The sequence below is a fragment of the Drosophila mojavensis genome, unplaced genomic scaffold (assembly GCF_018153725.1).
Source record: "Drosophila mojavensis isolate 15081-1352.22 unplaced genomic scaffold, ASM1815372v1 contig_80, whole genome shotgun sequence".
In the NCBI taxonomy this organism is placed as follows: Eukaryota; Metazoa; Arthropoda; class Insecta; order Diptera; family Drosophilidae; genus Drosophila; species Drosophila mojavensis.
This window is the reverse complement of record NW_025318906.1, coordinates 11,532,008-11,555,241: the sequence shown is the minus strand read 5'-3', so window position 1 is coordinate 11,555,241 and position 23,234 is coordinate 11,532,008. Positions and strand designations below refer to the sequence as shown.

Sequence of the window (23,234 nt, the reverse complement as noted above, 5' to 3'; positions counted from 1 at the left end):
CTAGAAGTGAGAGAACACAGAACTCAATTACAATAGTAGCTAGCGTTTAACTGCAAACATTTCAAATGCTTTTGCATTTAAATATTTGAATTGAAAACGATTTTAGCTGCAATTTGTTTGGCATAGAGGGCGCTTTAACTTGATTTTCCGCCCACCACATTCACACACACACCACTACCTACACACGCAGACAACTCACTCACGCACACACACACACACTCAGCCACGCTCGTCGCGTACACATAAACATACACACACGCACACACTGATAGAGAGAGACACAGTTCGTAGCGGTGGCGGCTTCTTTATGTTTTTCTTCTTTTACTTTTTGCTGCTTGTTTGCGTTTTGCTTCACTACACGAATTTATTTATTTTGCGTTTTTCATCAATATTAAACGGTTCGCGTAGTATATCACCTTATTTATTTAATTGCACGTTGTGTGCCGCATTATTTAATATAATTACAACAAATTCGTTGTAGTAAATTGTTAAATTTCTTTACACTTGAACTGAGAACGCGCAATACTCCCGCGTCCGACACCTTCGACGGCTTTTTTTCGACTAATGTTAACGGCCAATGTTAACTAACAGGGCCCAAAACGTTTAGGCAGACCATGCTCACGCTAATTTGGTATTTTTAAAATACACTTAATAATACCACGAAATGCAGATGCTCTATGTTTTTCAATTCAATTTCGCATTAGTCGTCGGTATTTCTGCAGTAGCGTAACACAGTCACACTGCGCACCCATTTCGAACATATTTTGCAAGAAAAATTAAACAAAAAGAAGTGGGCAAACAAGGTAATTCCGTTAATTTTCTGCCGAAAATGGATGTACAGTATAAACGCAGATAAGACAATTGATTGACAGGCAACAGGGCTCACATCCCATAGCGCTGTGAATCATAATTTGCTTTGTTGTCTTGTTTTGCGTCTCTCGTTTGACGGAACTTACGTTCGTTCCCCCTCAGCAAATTCCCGCTCCGACCCTTCTTTCCAACCGTTCGAGCTGTGAAAATTTTTTCAGCCAAAATACAAGCTGCTCTCAGCTGCCTATTACGTCTTTCGTTGCAGGCTTAAATGCTAGCCGACTAGTTACTATGGATCTGGTGGACATCGATCAGGTCCTGGACAATTTGGAAGCTGAGCTCAAAGGTACGAAATCAGCTCTAATGTGTAACGGCAATTTTTGCTTAACTGTAAACTTTTGCAGCTGACGAACAATTGAGCCGCAATGCAACGAGCGCTGCAGCTGCTGCGACTGCAGCTTTAAATGTAAATGTAGGCGGTGAGTCACGCCCATTGGGTGATGGCAGCGCTGGCGCAGCCAAAAACTTTGTGGGCGTCTCGCAGGTGTTCAATAGCCTCAACGACTATCGGAACAACGTTCAGTCGCTGGCCACCGGGATGCAGGCGCATGAGAGCTACAATTGGGAAACGGAAGCAGGAGAGCAACGGGAGGAGCAACAGCCCGAGCACGTCGAACTGGAAGATGAGGTGGTAGAGCAGGAGGTGGAAGAGGACTATGAGGAAGAGGAGTTGGCCAGGCACGAGGACATCAACAAGTTTAGCGAGTCAAAGTCAAAGGATGGAAATGTGTCATCCAGCGAATCGCTAACCACCTCATCCTGCTCCACGTTCTCCTCGGGCCCGTCGCCCGGTAATGTGAGCAATTCGGAGGAGCAGGAGGAGCTGAGCACACCACCCGAAAGCGATAAGCCCAGTGCCCTGGAGCTGCCGCCCAAAGCGAACAGCGAATTGGATCAGCAGCCGGAACAACATGTGGCTCCGTCGACTGCTGTGGAGGATCTGGCCACGGGTCTCTCCTCCATATCCATAACTAATACAAATACCACAGAATCGCAGTCAATCTTGCCCTGCGAGGTGACCGCCTCGTCTGCTCTGGGCAAGGTGCTTAACGAGCTGTCCGAGGAGACGAGCTCGGAGCTGGAGACGCAGAGTCAGGCGCGTGGTGGAGGCGACAACTTGCTCAATATGCCAGCGGTAAGTGAAAAGAACTTGGACGCAAATCGAATTTTGAAACCAATCTTCAGCAGGTCACCCAGCTAAATCCAGCTCAAGCGCAGCAGCCAAAGCTGCAGGCAGAACCGGATCTGCAACAGCAGCAGCAGGAGCAGGCGCTCAAGCGTAGTCAACCACTGACCTTCTGCTCCACCATGGACGAGATCTCAGACACGGAGCTGGATAGCATGCTGCAGGAGGTAGAAGCGGACATTGAGGAAGAGACAGAGGCAGCTGCTGCCTCCACATCCTCTTCAGACTCCTGCCTGCGCCAGCCACACGGCATGATGGGCGATGATGGCGATGAAAGCGCCTCCATATCGCCAGCCACGGAGGAGGAATCGGTGCGCATACTCTCCGAACAGGAGACCAACTCGGCGGATCAAATGAATGTGGACAACTTCTCACAGGCATCCACAGTGGAGTTCGCCGAGCTGCGCGCCACCGAGGCAGCTCCAGTCGTGTCGGCAGCAGCCGAGGACGTTGAGGTTGAGGTGGAGGCCGAGGCCGAGGCCGAGGCCTCATCCTTCAGCAGCACAGCGAGCGAAACGGATTCGCTGTCTGGACGGAAACTGGAGGAAGACGAGGAAGAGGATAGCGTAGCCACAGATGCGCTCGATACTCAGGAGCAACGACCACAACGTCCACAAACCTTAGATCTGAATGGAGGTCAGCAGGCGAGTGCGGGACAAACTCCGCCGCCAGCTGATCAAGCGCCGTCACAGTCGCAGTCCGAGGATGCAGGAGGAGCCGCAGCTGTAGTTGCAGAGGGTGAAGAGGACGACGATAGTCCCATCTATGAGGCCGTGGGCTACAGTGATCCCCATGCCAATCTGGGCAAGGTGCCGCCCATCTGGGTGCCCGACAATATGGCCGGCCAGTGCATGCAGTGCCAGCAGAAGTTCACGATGATCAAGCGGCGGCATCATTGTCGTGCCTGCGGCAAGGTGCTCTGCTCCGTCTGCTGCTCGCAGCGCTTTCACCTGCAGTTCGCCAATGAGCCGGAGTCGCGGGTCTGCGTGCAATGCTTCATGATCCTCACCGAGCGGCAGGCCAATGGCGGCGTCTCGGATGCCTATGCGGGTGCACCGCCCTCGGCGCTGCCGCCCACGCCCATGCGCTCGCCCAATCCCAATAATCCCATGGAGTATTGCTCGACGATACCGCCGCATCGTCAGGTGGCCGCCGAGGGTGCTCCGCCGCCCAGCGTCATTGTGCCCGTGGGCGTGCTGAAGAAAATGGATGGCAGCTCCTCGAATTCCTCCAGTTCGGATGGCAAGAAGGGGCGCAAGCGCAAGAGCGTCATGTTCAGCGATGGCATTGCGCCGGGCAGCGAGCTGGCCAGCACCATGGAGCAGCAGTGGGGCGAGGCCAAGCATGCGCGTCGCGGCCTGCAGCGCAGCAACAGCGGCGCCGGCGCAGCAGCCAGCGCCAATCAAAAGCCGCCCACACCTGGCGCAGCCAGTGGCAGCAGCGGCGCCGGCAGCGGCAGCAGTATTGACAATAGCTCCACCATGGGTCTGGTGGCGCAGCTATTCCGCGGCTCCATACCGCCCAGTGCGGCGGCGGCAACGCTCACAGCGGCCGCCGGGGGCAGCCAAAACTCAAGCGGTAAGTGGAGAGGATGCAATTTGGAGCAGCTTCAACTCTCTCTCTCTCTCTATCTCTTTCTTTCGCTCTTTCAGCTGGTCGCAATACAGCGCAAACCTCGCCGCGTCGCAAGGTCGAGCCGCAGCGTTCACGCAAGCTGCCGCCCAGCGATGCCCAGGGCTGTTTCATACCCTACGAGGAGAACGCACTGCCGCCCATCTGCATCAGCAGCAACGGCAGCAGCAGCATCTGTGATGTGGAATACAAGGAGGTGCGCAACGATGCGGATCTTCTGGAGCGTTTGCAGCGCGAGACGCTCAAGTTCATTGTGAAGAACAATTTCTATGTGCTGGTCAAGGTGGTCAACAGTGAGTAATCCAGCCTAAGCATACGTAGCCTACTCCTAAAATCCTTGTCCATTCTCTCAGTGAGCTGCTGCATGAATCGCTGGGTGCTAAACTTTACCACCTCGGGTCTGCATCATGTGGGCAACGATGAGTTGATTATCCTGCTGGAAATTAAGCCACCGCCGGCGGCTGCCAATAGCGGGCCGACGGTGCCGCGTGATATATTCCAGCATCTGTACGAGATCTACGTGGAGGCGGAGCAGGCGCGCTCCAGCACACAGGAGCTGGCCTTCAGCAGTCCGCGTAGTGCCAACTTTTTGGGTTCGCGCGAGCACGGCGGCTTCATCTACATCCGGCCGACGTACCAGTGCCTGCAGGGCGTCATTGTGCCGGACAGTCCGTATCTGGTGGCCGTGCTCATCCATCGGCACGAGGTGCCGTGGGCCAAGGTCCTGCCGTTGCGTCTCATCTTGCGCCTGGGCGCTCAGTATCGCTATTATCCCTGTCCACTGATCTCGGTGCGGAATCGTGAGTCGGTCTACGGCGAGATAGCGCAGACGATTATCAATTTTCTGGTGGATTTTCGCAACTATACGTACTCGCTGCCGACCATACGCGGACTCTACATCCACATGGAGGATCGGCAGACGACTGTGATCATACCGCGCTACAGGCAGAACGATGTCATCAAGGCGATCAACAATTCCACCGATCACATTCTTGCATTCGCCGGCAACTTCTCCAAAGTGGCCGACGGCCATTTGGTCTGCATGCAGAACATCAACGACGATCGCTCCGAGATGTACGCCTACTCCACGCAGGCAATCAATATACAAGGCCAGCCGCGGAAGGTGACGGGCGCCAGTTTCTTTGTGCTGAACGAGGCGCTCAAGAGCAGCAGCGGACTCTCCGGCAAGTGCAGCATTGTCGAGGACGGCCTGATGGTTCAGATAATGCCCGCCAAAATGGAGGAGGTGCGTCAGGCGCTGCGCAATCAAACCGACATCGACATCGTGTGTGGCCCCATTGGGGCCACCGATGAGCAGAGTGAAATAGTCAGCATCAAGTGGGTGGACAATGATCGCGAAATCAACGTGGGGTAAGATTGTGAACTAACTGTTAATTAGCCACTATACTAATTCCTAAACTTACCATATATTCTAGCGTCAAGTCGCCCATTGATGAGAAGCCCATGGATGGAGTGGCCAATATGCGTGTGCATGCCAGCTTCAACTATTCCAATACCAATTATGCAATTCGCTTGAGCGATATTTTTATAATCAAAGTAACTCAACTAAATTCAGCATTATATATATATTGAATATTAATGAATTTCCATTTTACAGTGTGAGGATTGGTATGCCACAAACGGTGGCAACTATGCGGACATCACACGCATTGCCGAGCAGCTGGCACGAAGTGCTTCGATGGCGCTGCTACCATTCCTCGATCTACTCGCCGCAGCGGGCATTAATAAGCTCGCACTGCGAGCCACACTCGATCAGGAGAACGTAAGCAACCCACTTTCTAAGGTGTTAATTATTTATGTATCTTTTTTTTTTTTTTTGGTAGGTCTGCTATGAGGCGGGCGCACGTGGTTCGAAGTTGCCGCCGCTTTATATGAATGCGCTCGATAATCATCTGATAGCCACACTGCATGGCGAATCGTCTGGCATTCAGGATCCTATTATATTGGAGCTAGTTTTCTATATACTAAACGCCTAAGAGCTGTAGTGCAATTGCTGTTCTGCCTCTCCCAATAAATCCCTCTTCCTCCTCCTCCCTCAAAGGACATCGAACTCAATACAACAATACAATACTTTCTAACCATGCCTAGCTACGTAATCCTATAAAGCGATCAAGTGTGTTGCCCGCCCCACCCCCCCATCCAGTTAATCGTACAACGTAAACGGACTCTCCTCCTTTTGGCTGCAATGCGACGGCGCAATTACTGTATATAATTAGTACATGATATACAATCTTTCTATATGTATACTATCGGTGTTTTGTTTGTTTTTATCTCGCCTCTGTTTCTGTGTACCTTCATAAGCCGATGCAAATATTTTTGTAATTTTCAATGTTTGATAAACAAAACGAAGACAAGAATTCAGTGTTGGCATTTGGCAGCCTTTTCATATTCTAAACAAGTCTTTTCTTTCGCAACTTTTTAAAAGAAAAATAGCCTAAAACATCAACTTTCTTTACGATAAATGGATAACATCTAGAAAAGATAATAATAATATTTGTATATGATGTTCTCTTTATTATATCCCTGTATATTTTCGATTTGAATATAAATAATGACTATATAACTGTTAAAATCAATTGGTGTTTTCTTTTATTTTGTTATATATTAAAAATTGTTAAACGAAATTGTTAGAAATTTTAAGATTTTTTGTTTGAGATACAAGAAATTAGTCACAAATTGAAAATTTAATATTTAAAAAAAAAAAAAAAAAGAAAATCCACAAACCTCAATTCCCATAAGAAAACACAATTTGCATTATTAAATAATTGTGATAATTGTTTATTTAATTTAATATTCCACTTTTACGCACAATTTGTAAAAAAATGTTTAATTGGCAGACACAACGTTACACAAATAAGTTACAAACTTGAATATAACAACCTATAAATGTATATAAAAATCATTCAACGCCAATTCGGCCCTTCAGTTAGCTTAAACTACCGTCTAGAAGGGCATTGAGCATTCGTCCAGTTGTTGTTGCGTGTGTGTGTGTATGTGTGAGGAGAGGAAACCAAACCGGAGCACAGAATCGAAGTGGAAGAGTTGTTACAATAAATCGCTTAACATTCTATATTTATGCATATACTATATGTCTATATGTATATATATATATGTATATATATGGTGTAGTAGTATATACAAATATGAATGATGTTGCCAACAAAAATAATTTCATATAGTTTTGTTTTGTTTTTCTCTTGAAGGGCGGGCAAAAAACACTAAAAGCGCCCCAGCATTTGAGGGGGTAATTGAAGGGGCGTCAGTCCACTCGTTCTTTCATTGTTTTTGTTTATGTTTTTTTGGAATATGTTGTTGTGGTTGATGTTGTCTCATGTTCATGTGTCGCGTGTTGCTTTAGTTGATATTGCTGTTGGTGTCGCTGTTGTTGTTGTTGTTGTATTGGTATTGGTATTTATACATAGATAGTTATAGATAGATTATAACTTAAGCACTTGTCCTAGCCGCAGACTTACAGCTCATCATGCTTGGGACCCGAGAACTCGTCGTGCGAGATGAAACCATTCTTGTCCTTATCCTCATGCTGGAAGATCTCCTCGACCAGTTTATCGTTCTCCTGCAGCATATTCTTCAGCTCATCAGAGTCCTGACCCTCCACAGCGGTCATCTGTTTCTTCAGATATTCGCTGACCTAAACAGACAAACGAAACAAACCAACCGACATATTATAGCAATTACAGGGCATAGCAATTAGAGCATTATGAAGAATGAGGTTAGTAACGAACCGAGACCCACGGATATATCACATATAGAGTGTAGAACAATTACAAAATGATAAAAGTGCGATCCATACATAGACGATTACCTCTTCGCGGCTCAGCTGCTTGTCGGCGTTCTCATCGATCTCCTTGAACACATTCGTGGTGGGCGGGGCATTGCCAATGTTGATCAGCTCCACGTCAAAGACCAGTGTAGCCTTCGGTGGGATCACATTGCCGGCACCCGCATCGCCATAGCCCAGCTCTGGGGGAATTGTCAGCTTACGTTTCTCGCCTAATCAATAGATAAGACAATATATATATATTATATATGTAACGGTACTATATGGGTTATATTCAGTTCTACTTACCGACACACATATCGAGCAGACCCTGGTCCCAGCCCTTAATCACCTGTGCATGAAAATAATATATTTAATGTGTGAACTCTCGCCAAAATTCTCCACAAATTTTGTTGTGGCATTCGAGTTGAAACGTTTAACTCACCTGTCCGGCGCCCAATTGGAATGTGAAGGGCTGGTCGCGGTCAAAGCTGCAAGAGAGAGAGAGAGAGAGAAGCAAACAGAGAAGTTGAGTGTGAGCTGATGCAGAGTCGCAGGCAAATTGTTAGACGCTTGTTAGCCGCAAAGTTTCAAGTGCAACTTGTTTGCGTTTTTTATTTTCTGCTTCCTGTAGTAAAGGTGTTGCGACAGGGGAGTACACATACACACACACACACACAGCACATTTATCACACACATACACACACAGCCACTGTCAACTGGCTGCACTTCGCACATAATCAAGAGGCATGCCACATAAAAAAAAAAAAACAACAACAAAAGCAAAAAACACATTTTAAAACAATACATCATTTTTTATGTCCGCTTGGTTTTTGTTAGGCGGGTGCTTGAGTATTGTGGTGCTGGGGGGGGGTCTGTAAAAAGCGACAAACATACGGGAAATTATTTGTTTGATGGCCTGGTTTACAGCTATGCTTAAGTTAAGCGAATTACTTTAATTCGTAACGCACACATCAGAGTCTGCCGAGGGCTGCTAGAGAGCTAAGATAATATACGATGCTTATCATAATCAGCTGTTCAGGTATGCATGGAAACCACCCCACCTCTCTATCTAGCTGTCTCACTCACACTCTCTCTAGGTGTTGTCCATATACATATATGGAACTTGAGCATGATGTATGATGTGGCACAGTTGCAATAGGAGAGGCGTATAATTTGATGCTTATTATGTGCTTTACGAGTGGGTGGAGCAATACGAAAGAGCTCTTAAAGGAGAACATTAAAAAAATATGTCAAATGGGAATAGATGGATATGAAATTTGGCTGATGGTGAGAATTTAAAGCACATAGATATTATAAATATATATGAGAGATTTCATTGAAACATTTTGAGCTATATAAAAGAATCACAGTTTGAAAGTATTGATAGTTTCTGTCTTCAAATTATGCTAATAGAGCTGCTCTTGAAATTAATAATTTATATATTAAAAATGTTTTGAATAGCCCATTTAGCATTGATAAAAAACAGAAGTAAATTTTATGTATTCACTTGAAAAAAAAAAAAAAAAAAAAAAAAGAAATATCATATGGGCATGATGTATTCATATAGAGATAAAGCGAAAGGTAAAGTAACATGATGTTGATAAGAAAGAGTTGAGGACCTTGATATATATATTTTTTTAACGCCACTTAGAACAGTATTATAAATAATAATAATAAATAAATAAATAAAAATAAAAGTGAGTTAATTATCACTATCTATATTAATAATTTCCATTCAATAAATTTACCTTAATCTTCTCTATAATATCTCTCTAAATATACTATATAGTAAAGCGATTTCTATGTTATCATTGCCAAGAAATTAAACTTTGATTTTGTACGTCGCGTAAGTCAATAATAAACAGCTAAAACAGCATCAGACCCAGTCTGAGTATGCCCCTCGGGTTAAGAACTTGCAATTGGAAATGTGTCACTTGGGCATGCGGAAGGAAACTTTCAGGATTGCTGTTGTTGTTTGGTATTTTTTTTTCTTTCTCTATTTTTTATGAAAAACTTTGCGACTTTTGGCTGTTGTTAAGAACTTGTTACCCCAGACACGCCCCTCTCACCCTCACTCTCTCCCATTTCTCTCATCTCGCGCATATCCCCAGTTGACGATCATTTTTTAATGAGCCAAAGAGCTGCAACAGCAGCCAGCCAAAGTGGGCGTGGCGGCTCTAACAGATTATTGCAACAGGCACAACAAATGATTAACAAGACGACGCATGACACCCACACGGCGGGGAGTTGACAAAAGTTCGCTACAACTTCTATTGCCTCCCCTCCCACTTCCCTTTCTTCCTTCCCTTCCTCCACTTCCTTCCCGCTGCTGTTGTTTTTCTGCGGCGTCTGTTAAATATTTTATGTGCATCTCCTGGGCATTTTGCAAACATTTTTACATTTTTTACATGTTTCAGCCTTGTTGGTTTGCTTGTTTTATTTACATTCTCTGTTATCTTGGAATCACAAGTTGTGCCGGCTCATGATGATGGCATGCGGATTGGCGCTGCCCGCGGACTAATCCAACCAACCGAAAAAGTGCTACCTCAAGTGCGCCAAGGAGTTGGAGCGTAACCAAAGTGTCGTCCTCGTCCTCCTCCTCCTCCTCCTCCCACTGTGGCTTTCGCTTCGCCTCTGCTCAAGTGCGGCAAATCTCTTGATGAAATAAAAAACCGTACAAAATTTGTCTGGCAAAAAAAAGTACAGCGCACCAATGGCTAAATCACAGCATGACCGACAGGTGAATGCTCTAGCTGATGGCAAGGTTAATATTATTTTAAGATTGGCAAAGTAAATGGCAGTTGATTATAGTTAAATATTTTAACAAAGTTAAATATCAAACAAATATGATAAGTAGATGATATCATAATATGATATCAATATAGATGTAAACTTTTCTGATATTATATATATTTTATTTATAGCTAGATATCATAATATAATATAATAGGATTTCTGCACAACTAAATCACTTAGAAATTATAGATAGAGTCATAGAGTTTTCAAGAAATTTTAGTTGAACCTAGGGTTCTACAAAGAAGTTTAATATCTGACCTTAATTGAAGAAATATAAACTCAACATGATTGTTTAGGTATAATATAGAAATATAACAAGGATGTATTTATATTGATTGAGAATTATATTGTAGTATAATATTATAATATTCATATTATATTATATAAGTATACTACATACATATATATTTCCTTTTCCCAAAAGAGCTAAACCTGCGTTACACATTTCATGTCAAATGCGATATACTTTCTTTGTAAGCGCATTAAAAGGAAAGCAAATGTCAAGCAGCCAACAACACACACACACAAACAGCTGGGCACTTCATGTGTTTCTGTGTGTGGGGATTACGGCCTTTAAGACACAGTGAACAACCAGTTGTAACCGCGTCGCAGTCGACGCTCGGCTGTGAATTTTTATTGCATTATTTTCCATGAATTTCTAGTAATATGTGAAAATTTTATAGCATCTCACATGTATCTGTGTATGCCTCTCTCTCTCTCTCTCTCTCTCTCTCTCTCTCCCTGCCTCTCTTTCTGTGTTTGGCTGTCTGCTCAGCTCTCACTGACTCAGCACGCACAGGTGATTGGGGGGATTGTGTAAAATTGTTGGCAGTTGAGCTGTGGGTGCTGCTGCATATCCTGCTAATTTATGCGATTTACGGCAATAAATGTTACAAAAATAAAGCCGCGTGTCCTTATTTATGCCGTTGATCAATGTTAATTGTAATGCAGGGAGAAAGTTGTGCGATATTTGAAGAGGGAGAGGGAGAGAGAGAGAGGGAGAGCGAGGAAATGAAATCTGTTTGATAATATTAATAGACAAAGTTCGGTCTGAGAGTTTATACAACTCTCGTTGCTCTATGGATAAGTTAATTTAGATCTATTGTGACTAAATTACATATATTTAGATAATATAGATTTTTAAATGATGTATTAAAAACAGGGACCGTAACGATTATAATTTAATTTAAAAATGCTTTGTCATGAAACAAAAAGAAATCGTCTTCTTAAATTTTCCTTTTTCCTTTGCATATTTTTGTTTATAAATTTACCAATTAAATTATTTCCCTTTGCTCATAATAATGTAAGCAATCGAAATTTCCAATATTTTTCTTTGAACACGCCCATTGGCTTCGCTTTAAAAAAAAAAAAAACCCAAACAGGTTTACGTTTACACAAATCATTAAGCTTCAATTAAAGCATTTAAGCGAAGCGCTCGCAATGCGTTGAATAAATTAATAAAATCGTTTAAATGTGTGTTGATTGTTTCATATGCTCAGATCCGTAGCTGTATCCGTCACCAGCTCAGCCAGCTGCACAGTGTCCCCGGGCATGCAAAATTGATGAGGCGCCATGGCTGATGCAATGCCCAAACAAAAGGTCAGTCCGCTTTGGCAGGAGCTGTTGGCACAGGTGTCTCTCTTTTTGTTTTTTTTTCTCTTCATAAACTGGCCAAACAGGCGCTTCACAGAACTGAAAAGTTGTACAACAAAATGTTATGCAGTCGACGCGTTTCACTGGCGTTTCGCAGGCGTTTTGCGAGCGTTTTCTGCGTGAGTTGCGACGCGCATTATCATAAAGTCAAACAAGAAATGTAAACTCATTTTTTGCTGGCTAACTGACTGGCTGGCTGGCTGGCTGGCAGGTTGGTTGGTTGGTTGGTTGGTTGGTTGGCTGGCAGCAGGAATCAGCTAAATATTTAATAAGTTTCGATTTCATTCAGCTAGCAGGCAATGCCATTGGAATTTTTATGCATTCGGGAGCATTTAAAATGCAGCTCAATGGGCACAAAAAACATACACACACACACACATGCACAGTAAGGAGAAGGCAACACATCCGTTAACCTTAACCATTACGTGATTCCCAATCCGATAGAGCGTCGAGTCGAATCGAGTCGAGTCGAGTGAAGAGTTTGGTTTGGGTTTGTCTGCTAAATCATACCACGCCACTTGCCACACACACACACCCACACACACAGCCCCACACACAATCCAATCAAATTGAATCCTTTGCCGGTGCGGCATTCATTGATGACCTCGTTTTATGTGCGTCGTTGTCCGAAGTTATAAAATCAAATATGCGTCCGCTTCAACAAAAAACCGTAGACGAAGCAAACCGCAAAACCTCAACGGAGACTTTGCAGCGACAAAAGGCAGCCCCGAGCGATTAACGTGCAACATGGTGGCAGTTGTCAGTCTCCGAGTTCTTCTTGGCTCGACTTCTGGGCCTCTCTGGTCAATGTGCGAACAATTCGCAGCTGGTGAAGTTTTGTGCCACAAAATTTATGCCGACTGCTGCCTGCTGCCACCCAAGCAACATCACGTGCCATGCGAATTGTTGCAGCCTTTTTTTCTCGCTTTCTGGCACTCAAAATAGAGAAATTTATATGTGCAACTTGTGCACATATTTCGCAGCGAGCGCATTAATTATTTAAGCTATCTGCGAATGTGCGCTGCAAACTGAAGACGTTTTGCAATTTAAAAAAAACAAATTTCGACCAGATGCCGTTGCCACAGCAATTGCCTCAAGGATTCGACGGGGCACAGTGGTTAAAAGCTATGGAAATTTCTTGCATTGGGCAACTATGAAAGTAGATGAGAGCACCCAAATTGTATTAATGGTAATTTATAGGGCTCACAGCAAACCCCATTTTCTATTAGATAGCAAGATAAAGTGGTCAAGGAGCTAGAGAGCTAAAGGCATCAGAGTAAATGGCATTTCAACCATTTTTTTCAGTGAGGCAGAGTTTGGGGTAGATATAGTCAGCATTTAGCTAGTTCAGATCTATGCTTGTAACTAAGCAAAATATTTTTTAGTTTAAAACTTTAATCCAAAAGCTTTAGTATATTTCAAAGCGTTCAAGCTTACATAAGCTTCATAAAAATACTTTTGATAAGCTTTAAAGTCTTTGATGAAAACGAAAGTTTATTAATTTTAATATAAATAACCTTAAAGCGTAAAGCCCCAATATGATACTATTCTACTTAAAATAAATTGAAATGCTAAAAAAAATAAAATGAAATGCTAAAACAGCGAAAAATTTTAATAAAAATACACTAAAATAAATAAAAATAATAAAAAAAAACAGAAATATACAAAATAAAAATATATTTTATATAAACACAAGGAAATATTAAATTTGTTTATCTAAAAAAAAAAAATTAAATTAAATAAAAATTAACAAAAAAAAAAAACTATAAATTAAAAAAAAAATCAAATTTTTATTTGATTAATATTTAATTTAAAAAAATTTCAACAAAGAAAGTATTTCGTATAAACACAATGAAAACTAATTAAACTCACTCTTTAAATGCCAGATAAATCCATCAGCCCTATCAAAAGCTTTTAAGACTAAACAAAGGCCTCCCTTTTAACATTCCAAATATTCAACTTAATTTGGAGCAAACTTTCACAATTTGTCGTCTTCCGGCTCACTGTACGTACGCCATGCAGCGAAGACAACTCTCAACTTTGGCTGATTGTATCACATGGTAATGAGCTTTTGGATTTAGTGGCATGCAATGGCAGCTCAGACGCGTGGAGCTGCTCATCAAGCACTCATAAACGTTTCCTATGCGAAATTCGTGCCAAGGCGCCAATCAGCTTCAGTGGAGCCTGACGCCCTCAGCGGGCCAAAGCAAAAAGATGATGCCCCAATGTCTTATTGTGTGGCAAGCCGTTGTCAGGGCCGCATCTCGCATCTCGCATGTCTTATATGGTCTCTGCTAATTGTCGACTCAAGTCGAGTGCAAAAAACTGAAGCGCAACGAAAAACTGGTGACAGTCAAGGTTGTCTGCCTTGGCTAATGGCTCGACGACTGTAAAAAGACTTTCACTTTACAGTTTTTGTTTTTGCTTTTGTTTTTGATTTTTTGCGAGTTGTTTTATGTTGTTTTACGCGCTCCGCTTTTGGACATTAAGTTGCACTTGACGCAGTCAAAGTTACTGCCACACACACACACAACTCATGCAACGACGACGACAGCGCCTAAGATATGACTACAAAAGGAAGGCGAGCGGCGGGCTGTGGCATGCCTGGCGGACTGTCTGCCTGTTGTCAAAAAAAAAAAAAAAAAAAAAAAACTGTTCGTGCAACATGCTGCAAGTTTTGCCTAGCTTCCGTTGTGGTACATACCCTTTTGCCATGTTGCAAATTGCAATTTTAATGGGCTACAAGATGCGAGCCATTGCACAACTTCCACTATACTCCACTCCAGTCAAGCACTCTGCCCAATTCAACTGCAACTGCAACTGCAACGCGGCGTATGCGTAATAAATTCAAACAAACCTTGAAAAATATGTTTGCCATTTGGCCAGCTTCTTTTTTTGTCTGGCATTTGACTTATCTAACTTCTCGCTGCTGTCATAATATATCTTCAAATACAAAATGAATTAAATTTTAAGCCTGTGCAGCTGGTCTAAAATTTTTGCTGAATTTAAATTTGAGAAGGGAGTGTTATTTAATTAATAATCATTTTTAATACAGAATTTGAAATTTAAACCATTATTTATAATTTCAATTTTTTTTTTTACTTTATTTATTACATTTAATTTTATACTTTCATTTTAGTTGTCATAATTTATAACTCTACTAAATTTTTGTCAACTTTAAAGTAAAAATAAAAAAATACATATTACAATAATATTTTTTATACTATTTTTTTTTTTTTTTTTTTTTTATTACCAAACTTTTTGACAAAAACGTTAAAATTTGAAATTTTTTTAGAATTCAAAGAAAATTAAATGATTTTGTCTAAAGAAAATTAAATAAAAATAAATATTATCAACTCCATTTCAATTTAAGTTCATATGGACTTAAGAAGTTAAATGAATATTTTGAGTATTCCCCATCAATAAAATAATTATATTTTAAGTATGATTCTAAGTCTTCTCAAAGCTTTCTGCTTTACTAAATTATTTTTGCCTTAATAGCAAAAGTTTCCTAAGAGCTGAGAAGCTTGAGCATTTACGTAATCCCAATTAATGCTCATAATACTTGTATTTCTCTTTGATAACTAACATTTTATAATTTGTATATTATTTATATTTCTTATCGTAAAAAGCGTATTTGAGCCTTCGCCTAGCTACATTTACCTTTAGTTTATGACAACTTTAAGAATGTATCAAATTTTGGATGCAGCAGCAGCAGCAGCCGCGGCAGAAGCTAACAAATTAATTTTTTGTGCACAACGACAACAGAGTCTCGAGTGTGCCCTGAAGGCGGAGTTGTTGCCTTCAAATGAGGCGTGGCAAGTGGTATGACTGCCCTGCCCTTTCCACCTACACATGAGCAACATATATCATAGGCGACGGAACAGGAGCTGCTGCTGCTGCTGCTTCTGCTGCTCATGTTTCGCGTCAGGCTGATTAGAATATAGCGAGACGTTTGCATTATTTATGCCAGCCAAATGAAGGTTTGCGGGTCAAAGGCTGGTTGACTGGTAGCTGGCTGGCATAGGAGCAGCAGGAGCAGCAGGAGCAGCTCCATTGACAAAGTAAGAGCGCACGTGACGGGGCAGTGCGAATGACAGGTGGACCGGAGCGAACAAGAGATAGGGAGAGCCAAGCTGAATGTCAAGCGACAAACAATGAAAATAAAAGGAGCCAGGCACGTGACAGGACTCGCTCCGCGCTCATCATTGAATAACTTATTGAGCAACATCAGCGACTCCTCCAACCACTTTTAATTGCAGACAGTGCCTAAAAGATGCCAAAAGCAAGTCGCGAAATGAAATTAGTTGAGCAGCAGCAGCGGCAGCAACAGCAACAGCAGCCGCAGCAGCAGCAGCAGCTCCTTTAATCCTTTCGATGCCCAGCGAAGCACGTATGCTATAAGGCAACAGACTGCACGCTACAATTATTTTTCATATTGAAACCTATTCTAATTGAATACTTTTCCAATCGTTTGCAGCCTTCTATGTCTGTGTGTGTGTGTGTGTGCTTGGGTCAATTGTTGAAGGGAAATAATTAAAGTTAAACATTTATATATGAGCGAGAGATGATGACGATGATAGAATCCTTAAAGGGTAAAGAGAACTATTACTTTGATATCATTCAACCTTCATGATGAAGGTTTCTTTATATACATAGTAATAAATCGTAGGTCTTATTCTACTTCTACTTCTACTTCTACTTCTACTTCTACTTCTACTTCTACTTCTACTTCTACTTCTACTTCTACTTCTACTTCTACTTCTACTTCTACTTCTACTTCTGCTTCTGCTTCTGCTTCTACTTCTACTTCTGCTTCTACTTCTCTACTTCTACTTCTACTTCTACTTCTTCTTCTACTTCTACTTCTACTTCTACTTCTACTTCTACTTCTACTTCTACTTCTACTTCTACTTCTACTTCTACTTCTACTTCTACTTCTACTTCTACTTCTACTTCTACTTCTACTTCCACTTCTACTTCTACCACCGTTATCTGTCTTCTATCTCTTTCCAGTTCTTTTTAATACGCCTTTCAGTTATCCCTGTCAAAATGTTATCATATTCAAGCAGCATAAAGAAGCATTCAGCAGCTGCTGCCTGCCAATGGCACTTCAATAGGCAATTGAGCTGCCATTTAAACGCTTGTCAAATGCACAAAGAGACAGATAGAGGGGGAGAGAGAGAGAGGGCACAGCGCTGCTTGCACTTAAGCCTTTCATTTTAGCTATCTACAGCTTAATTAGCAGCAGGAGTAGATTCAAGTACAGCAAAACGAAGCAAAAACTGTAGCATACGCTGAGGCGCCACAAGCAGGTAGCTAATTTCCGGTGCCGTTGGCTCAACACAAAAATACTAAAAAAAATGAAAAAATAAATAAAAGGCAGCTCAAAGTTAAGCAGCGCATTTAACGCTTCAGGCTGAGTGTTGCCAAAGAATTTTTGCATACACAACCAAAAGCTGACATCGCTTCGTTCGCTGCACTCGAGGCTGGCAAAGTGCCTGTCGCTTCAGCCATTTAAGCCAGCAAGAAATGGAGAGAGAGAGAGAGAGAGAGAGAGGGGGGGGAAGAAGACTGTCAGCATTTAGCAAACGTTGACTTCAGCAACAAGTGGCTCCTCAGTTAGAGACATGGCCCAGGCGGGGGCATTGGAGGCGTTGACAAAGCAGGACATCTTTTGGGGACAGCCCTGACTGAGCACTGATTGAGTTAGAGTTCGGGTCGAGAGCCGAAGCTGGCTCTTTGGCTGGCTGGCTGGCTGGCTGGCTGGCTGGCAGCACGCTAAATTAAACAGCAATTGCAAACTTTCAGCAGAAACTTTCACATCATTTGTGAGTCTCACTCCACAGATGTGTGTGTGTGAGTGTGCGTGTGTTAGCCAGGTAAAGACAGGACCTAGACATTACAATTTTATTTAGCATATGTGCTAAAATCGTATTATAAAAACGATTTCCTGCACAAAAGACACAATTTTGACCCTGTTAGGCTAAGCAAAATACAAAATATTAAATTTTGGAAGCTTTAAGATATACATATAATAATTTTGCTCAATATAACATTTTTTTCCTAGACTATATCATGATGCCCGAATATAAATTTCCTATAATTTAACTCTTCCACTAACTATAGCTTATAATACACATATACATATATAAGATTCACCTAATTTCATTTTAATAATCAAGTATGATCTCACTTAGTTACAATATATTTGTTTAGGAAATCATGTTCCCCAACTCTTTCCACACAAAACTAATTATTTATGATGTTCCATATCAACACGCTGAGCTGAACTCTTGCTTATCTCTATTTCATATATAGTATAAACAGGCCACATATTGTATTTTAAGCAGATTTGATTTTTGTTGTTTCTGGTATTTTGGTCATTATTATGCATGATAAGAATGAAATTGATAATGAAGCGATTGCAACGGCAACAAAAAATGATTATATTAGTAAAATAGAAATATAGTTCCGAGGCGGGGGCGAATATATAGAGCGACCATATTTATTATTATATATACTAAAGCACAGTGTTTAAGTTTACCTGGGACTTCCTTAATAGATTTGCGAATATTTAGAGAAAGACTAAATTTAAGCATTTTCGAGAAATATATATAGGATATGGTTTTACTTCAACTAAATAATAATAATAATAATCAAAGATAAACCAAATGTAATGTAGAGCAACAAAATGTTTCCACATGGCTGTCATATATTAATTATATATAAAAGTCTAAATAGGCTTTCATGATAGCACACATAGACGAATGAAGAATGAAAGAGAGAAAATCAACGAAAAAGAGAGAGCGAGAGCGAGAGAGAGAGTGGAACACAAAGATTGACATAGAATGCGCGGAAGTATTGTAATTGAGTTATCATCAGCTCTGGCTTCTATCAACGCTCATAATATGAGCTTATTATAAATTCTCGACTTTATGGGCAGAAGAGAAGCAGCAGCAGCAGCAGCATCAGCAGCAGCAGCGACTGCAACGACTGCAACAGCGGCAACAATTGACGCGGACGTTGCAGCAACAATAAAGCCATATGCAGCAAACAGCAGCTGGCAAAGGCCAAAAAAGAAGCGAATGGAAAATGCTGGCCAACAATTGAGATCGCTTATCAGTTGGCGTCTAATTTACGACAATGAGGCCGCCAAGCGAGGCCTATGCGGCACACACACACACACACACACACACACATACACATACTTAATCCGCAATGCTGTGTGTGCATGCAAATATGAGACACTACATACATACACACATACATACATATATGCACACTTGTTTAATGTTCGCTCAGCTTTAATGCGTGTTGGAACTCACCTCGAATCGAACTTCTTGCCATCGGCCAGGAGTGTGCCAGTGTAGTGCATGGTCAGTGAGTCGCCGCTCTTCGTTTTCTGATCACAAATCTCGGGCACACTGATCACATCCACTTTCAGCTCACTGCAGCGAACGCCGCTGAAAGCTACCAGAAGGCAGGAGAAAACAATTGACTTCAACATGACTGCAACAAAAAAGTGGAAAGAAATTTAGTTAAAAAATGTTGTGAATATAGAAAAAAAGGCTAAAAATTAAATGAAAATTTAATATGATTAAAGCTTGGTAAGCTTTAAAATGTATTTCATAATAAATTCCAAGCAAAAGAATGGCCTAGATAAAAATATATAGTCGAGTCTCGATAATTCGGACCCCGCTAAATCAAAAATCGCGATAAATCGAAAAAGAATTATATCCCTCAACAATTTTCGATAATTTGAATTTGTGTAAATCGAAAAAAAAATATATAAATGGAAAAACAAAAAAACAAAAAAAAAAAAAAAAAAAAAAATTGTTATATTATTATTGTTAATATTAAGTATTATTACTAAAACTCCAATGTTAAACACTATATGATTCAGCTTCAATGCTTTCTCTTTAAAAGTCGATTTAAAGTATAAAAAAATTCTTTTAACTTTCAAAAATTACAATTATACAAAAATGATATTCTAAGCAACTCTAAAGTCCGTTATTTTGCAAACATGAAATGAGTTCAAGTCCTCTCTTCAATTTCAAAAATCAATCAATTATTACATAAGACAAACTTTAAGTTAATTAAAGAAGAGGATGCGCAGTGTAAACTTAAAAAACACACAGATACACACACATAAAAAATAATACCAACTGAGTAAAGAGTGAAAAATTGGTTATTATGCAAATGCACAATTCATTTGCGAAGCGCGCAGCAGGTTTTATCCAACTGCAGAGGATTACGCAATGCCAAAATTGCAAATTATTGCAGCTAAATGTGTGTGTGTGTGTGTGTGTGTATTAGTGTCTCACTGTGTCTGTGTGTGCGCGTGCTAGCTGTGCGTATGCGTAATGTCCGCAAAAACGTAAAAGGTGACGGATGACCATTATGGTAGTGGAAGCAATATTTGGATTTCGAAAACACCTCATGTTATATATGTATGTAGTTCGTTTTTGTGTAGGTGTTTTGAAATTGCCAATGAAAGTTGGAAATTTGACATCTTGGGCATTTTCAATGGGTCATTCGTAAGATTTATGCGCGCCTGGAAGAAAGCGTTTTGAAGAAAATGATTTGCAATAAATAAATAAGCTCGCCTATGAATGAGGAACAGTGACAGCAGCAGCAGCAGCAGCAACAACAACAACAACAACAATGTCTAAAGATAAAAACTTTCACTAAATAAAAGACTGCGTTGGGCCCGAGATGGCACCTAACAATTGGTAGCGGCACAATTACGTGGAAAAATACATTAACATTTGGACTCTCTACTACTCGTTACTCACTCTCTATCATTATCAAGCTCACTCTTGAGCTACCCTATGGAAATTAGTTATATAAACTTGCTGCTTGGCTTGTACTTTGATCTCTAAATTGAGGTAATTTTATTGTGTAAGAAATTAAGTTAGATTGATTTTTATAGGAAGTACTTGAAGACAACAACAACAGCAAATGTATAAGATATCATTTAGGTACTACACATTAAACAAAGAATTCGTTTTTGATACCAAGAACTTTTGTGTTTCTTTAAATATTTATACAAATCCCAATCTATTTATAGTATTCTCTATTCATAGTCTTCTCATTCATTGTGTGATTATATGGGCAAGCACAAATCGAAATTTATATAAATATTTAAGAACAGCTGAAGAAAGGGACTCAGAAATAAGTAAAAAGAGAAAAAATAAAAAGTAAAATGGGTAGAAAAGTAAAAAGAGAAGAAAATTTCTCATATGGAACTTGACTCAAATTCCAATCCAGTTAATTTTACTGAACTATTTTATAATATTATAAATTGCTGCTTATAAAATTTAACACTGAAGCGTATGTAATCTTCGGCTAATTGAATTTGTCTTTTCTTCATTTCGTTATTGTTGCTTCTTCTTACTTTTTTTTTTTTTTTTGGTTTTTGGGGCGTTTGCAGCAAAACCAGTTGCGTGTGTTGGCACCTTGTCTTTGGTTGCTTTGCTCTTGTCTTTTATTTTATTGTATTTTATTTTTGGTCTGTTTGATTTGAGCGCTCCGTGCGAGCCTGGTTCGTTGAACTGTCGCCTCTTACCGTTAGGCCGCAGCAGTAGTCTACCTGGGCCAACAATGACTCGACTTAATAATTTGCGGCTAAACGTTAATGAAATGAAAATTTTACAGCTGAGCCGGAGGCACACGTCATGAGTTTTCCATCAAAGACAATAACTGCCAACTAATTAAAACAACAAACGAATGGGGATTAGCTGCACACGACAACAGCAATAATGTACAGCAGCAACAGCAACAACAACTACAGCAACAATTTTGTAGGCCGGCCGGGAGATAAGCGCTAGAGCGTTAGAGCGTACTAGTTGCTTTACATTTTGTGCTCAGTTTCGTTAAGTTTTCTTTTGGCTGGAACATTGCCCTCTTCCCCTTCTCCATTTCTTTTTCTTCCATGCTGACGCGATCGCATGCTCTCTTTCGCCCTATCTCTCTTTCTCGCACTCTCTGCTGCTCTGCTACTGCGCTGACTCTGCTGTGCGCTGTGTCGCGACATTCGCTGATGTGTAAAACACGATGTGAATATGAATGAAAAAGACACGCCAGCTAGTCTCAAAGTACACGCTTTCATTTTGTTTTTGTTTCTAATTAACTGCATTCTTCGATGCACGCACACGCACACACATGTTAACACACGCAGGTTGTGTTTATTATGTAGTCAAGTTTGTTTATACCTTTTCGTTTATTTACTAATGTATTCCACTCAATTAATACCGGATATTAACACGGCTAACGGCACAGGCAACGGGCACACAACTGTTACGATCGACGTGCGCAAGGCAACTGCTGGAATTTTGACGACGACGACGGCGTTTACTATGCTGCGTGGAGAGCTTTTGTGAGCGCGTAGCGTACTCCAATACAGCTACACAGCTCAACCGAAACACACAGAGATCAAGCGTGAGAGCGAGACGCAGCGTCTGAGCGAGAGCGTGTGACGCGGCAAACACTTGTCCACGTAATCAAAGTAACTCGCGCAGCTCTCAAACGGTTTACACTGAGCTACCAAATTCAGACGTTGTTTCTGCTGCGACGTTGATAAGTTTGTATTGTGCGTGAGTTTTTTTATTTTTCTGAGGCAACTCTGTTTGATATAAATTGATAACTGATAGAATGAAAATAAATGATGAACGAAAACAAAGTGAATCAATATGAAACTGCTATTTACTATAAATTACAGATATCTAAAAACATTTAAAATAATTTAATTACATTCTTACATTCATTAATTGTGATTATTTGACAACTTACATATTTTTTATTATTTGTCTAAAAATAAATATGTATATAAAAATGTTGTTTTTAGTTTCTAATAAATCAGCAACAACAAAAATGGACTGGAACTTAGGATAGAGCTGAGAGACACACAACCTGCTCGCGCGTTGTTACAATGTTAACTGTGGGCCTGCTGTCAGGACGCTGTTAGCTACATGCTCGGCATGTTGCCAGCAACATGTTCATGTTGCGCGCAACATTCACATTACATTGTTCAGCTAACAAGACAAGCCACGCCCTCGAGGCGCATGCGCTAGGTCTCAAGGGGCGGAGTTAAATAGCAATGAAATGTAATATTTTTTAAATGGGAAAAACTTTATTTTAAGATTAATATCACCTCAAGATGTCAATTTAAAAAATTTATATTAATAAAGTGCAAACATGTTTCCAAATGTTTCACAATTTTTGTACACATATATTTAAGTACTTACGCGCATTCAAACCAATTTTATCTCCTATCTATTGTCAACAAAATGC

General features: G+C 41.0%; 2 protein-coding genes across 7 annotated transcripts; one reads left to right on the top strand and one right to left on the bottom strand.

The window, feature by feature from the left end:
- The first annotated feature begins 694 nt into the window (after positions 1-694).
- On the top strand, positions 695-6,281 carry LOC6579534 (zinc finger FYVE domain-containing protein 9). 3 transcript variants are annotated; one of them, XM_002005392.4, is made up of 9 exons: positions 695-803; positions 1,076-1,156; positions 1,215-2,005; positions 2,059-3,634; positions 3,709-3,981; positions 4,042-5,059; positions 5,125-5,245; positions 5,307-5,471; positions 5,533-6,281. In XM_002005392.4, the coding sequence occupies exons 2-9, from the start codon at positions 1,102-1,104 to the stop codon at positions 5,683-5,685; spliced, it is 4,152 nt and encodes a 1,383-aa protein (XP_002005428.3). In that variant the 5' UTR covers positions 695-803; positions 1,076-1,101; the 3' UTR covers positions 5,686-6,281. The 3 variants fall into 3 exon arrangements, with proteins under 3 accessions (XP_002005428.3, XP_032585377.2, XP_032585378.2); XM_032729486.2 differs by having other exon boundaries at positions 2,056-3,634; XM_032729487.2 differs by having other exon boundaries at positions 708-803; positions 1,051-1,156; positions 2,056-3,634.
- Positions 6,282-6,515: 234 nt separating this feature from the next.
- LOC6579532 (FK506-binding protein 2) lies at positions 6,516-22,283 on the bottom strand. Of its 4 annotated transcripts, none has more exons than XM_044010800.1 (7): positions 22,157-22,283; positions 19,268-19,451; positions 7,933-7,978; positions 7,797-7,839; positions 7,521-7,720; positions 7,183-7,358; positions 6,516-7,088 (listed from the first exon to the last, which is right to left on the bottom strand). In XM_044010800.1, the coding sequence occupies exons 2-7, from the start codon at positions 19,447-19,449 to the stop codon at positions 7,064-7,066; spliced, it is 672 nt and encodes a 223-aa protein (XP_043866735.1). In that variant the 5' UTR covers positions 19,450-19,451; positions 22,157-22,283; the 3' UTR covers positions 6,516-7,063. The 4 variants fall into 4 exon arrangements, with proteins under 4 accessions (XP_043866735.1, XP_015019237.1, XP_043866736.1 ...); XM_015163751.3 differs by having other exon boundaries at positions 7,533-7,720; positions 22,157-22,278; XM_044010801.1 differs by having other exon boundaries at positions 6,516-7,358; positions 22,157-22,278.
- Between the last annotated feature and the right edge of the window lie 951 nt (positions 22,284-23,234).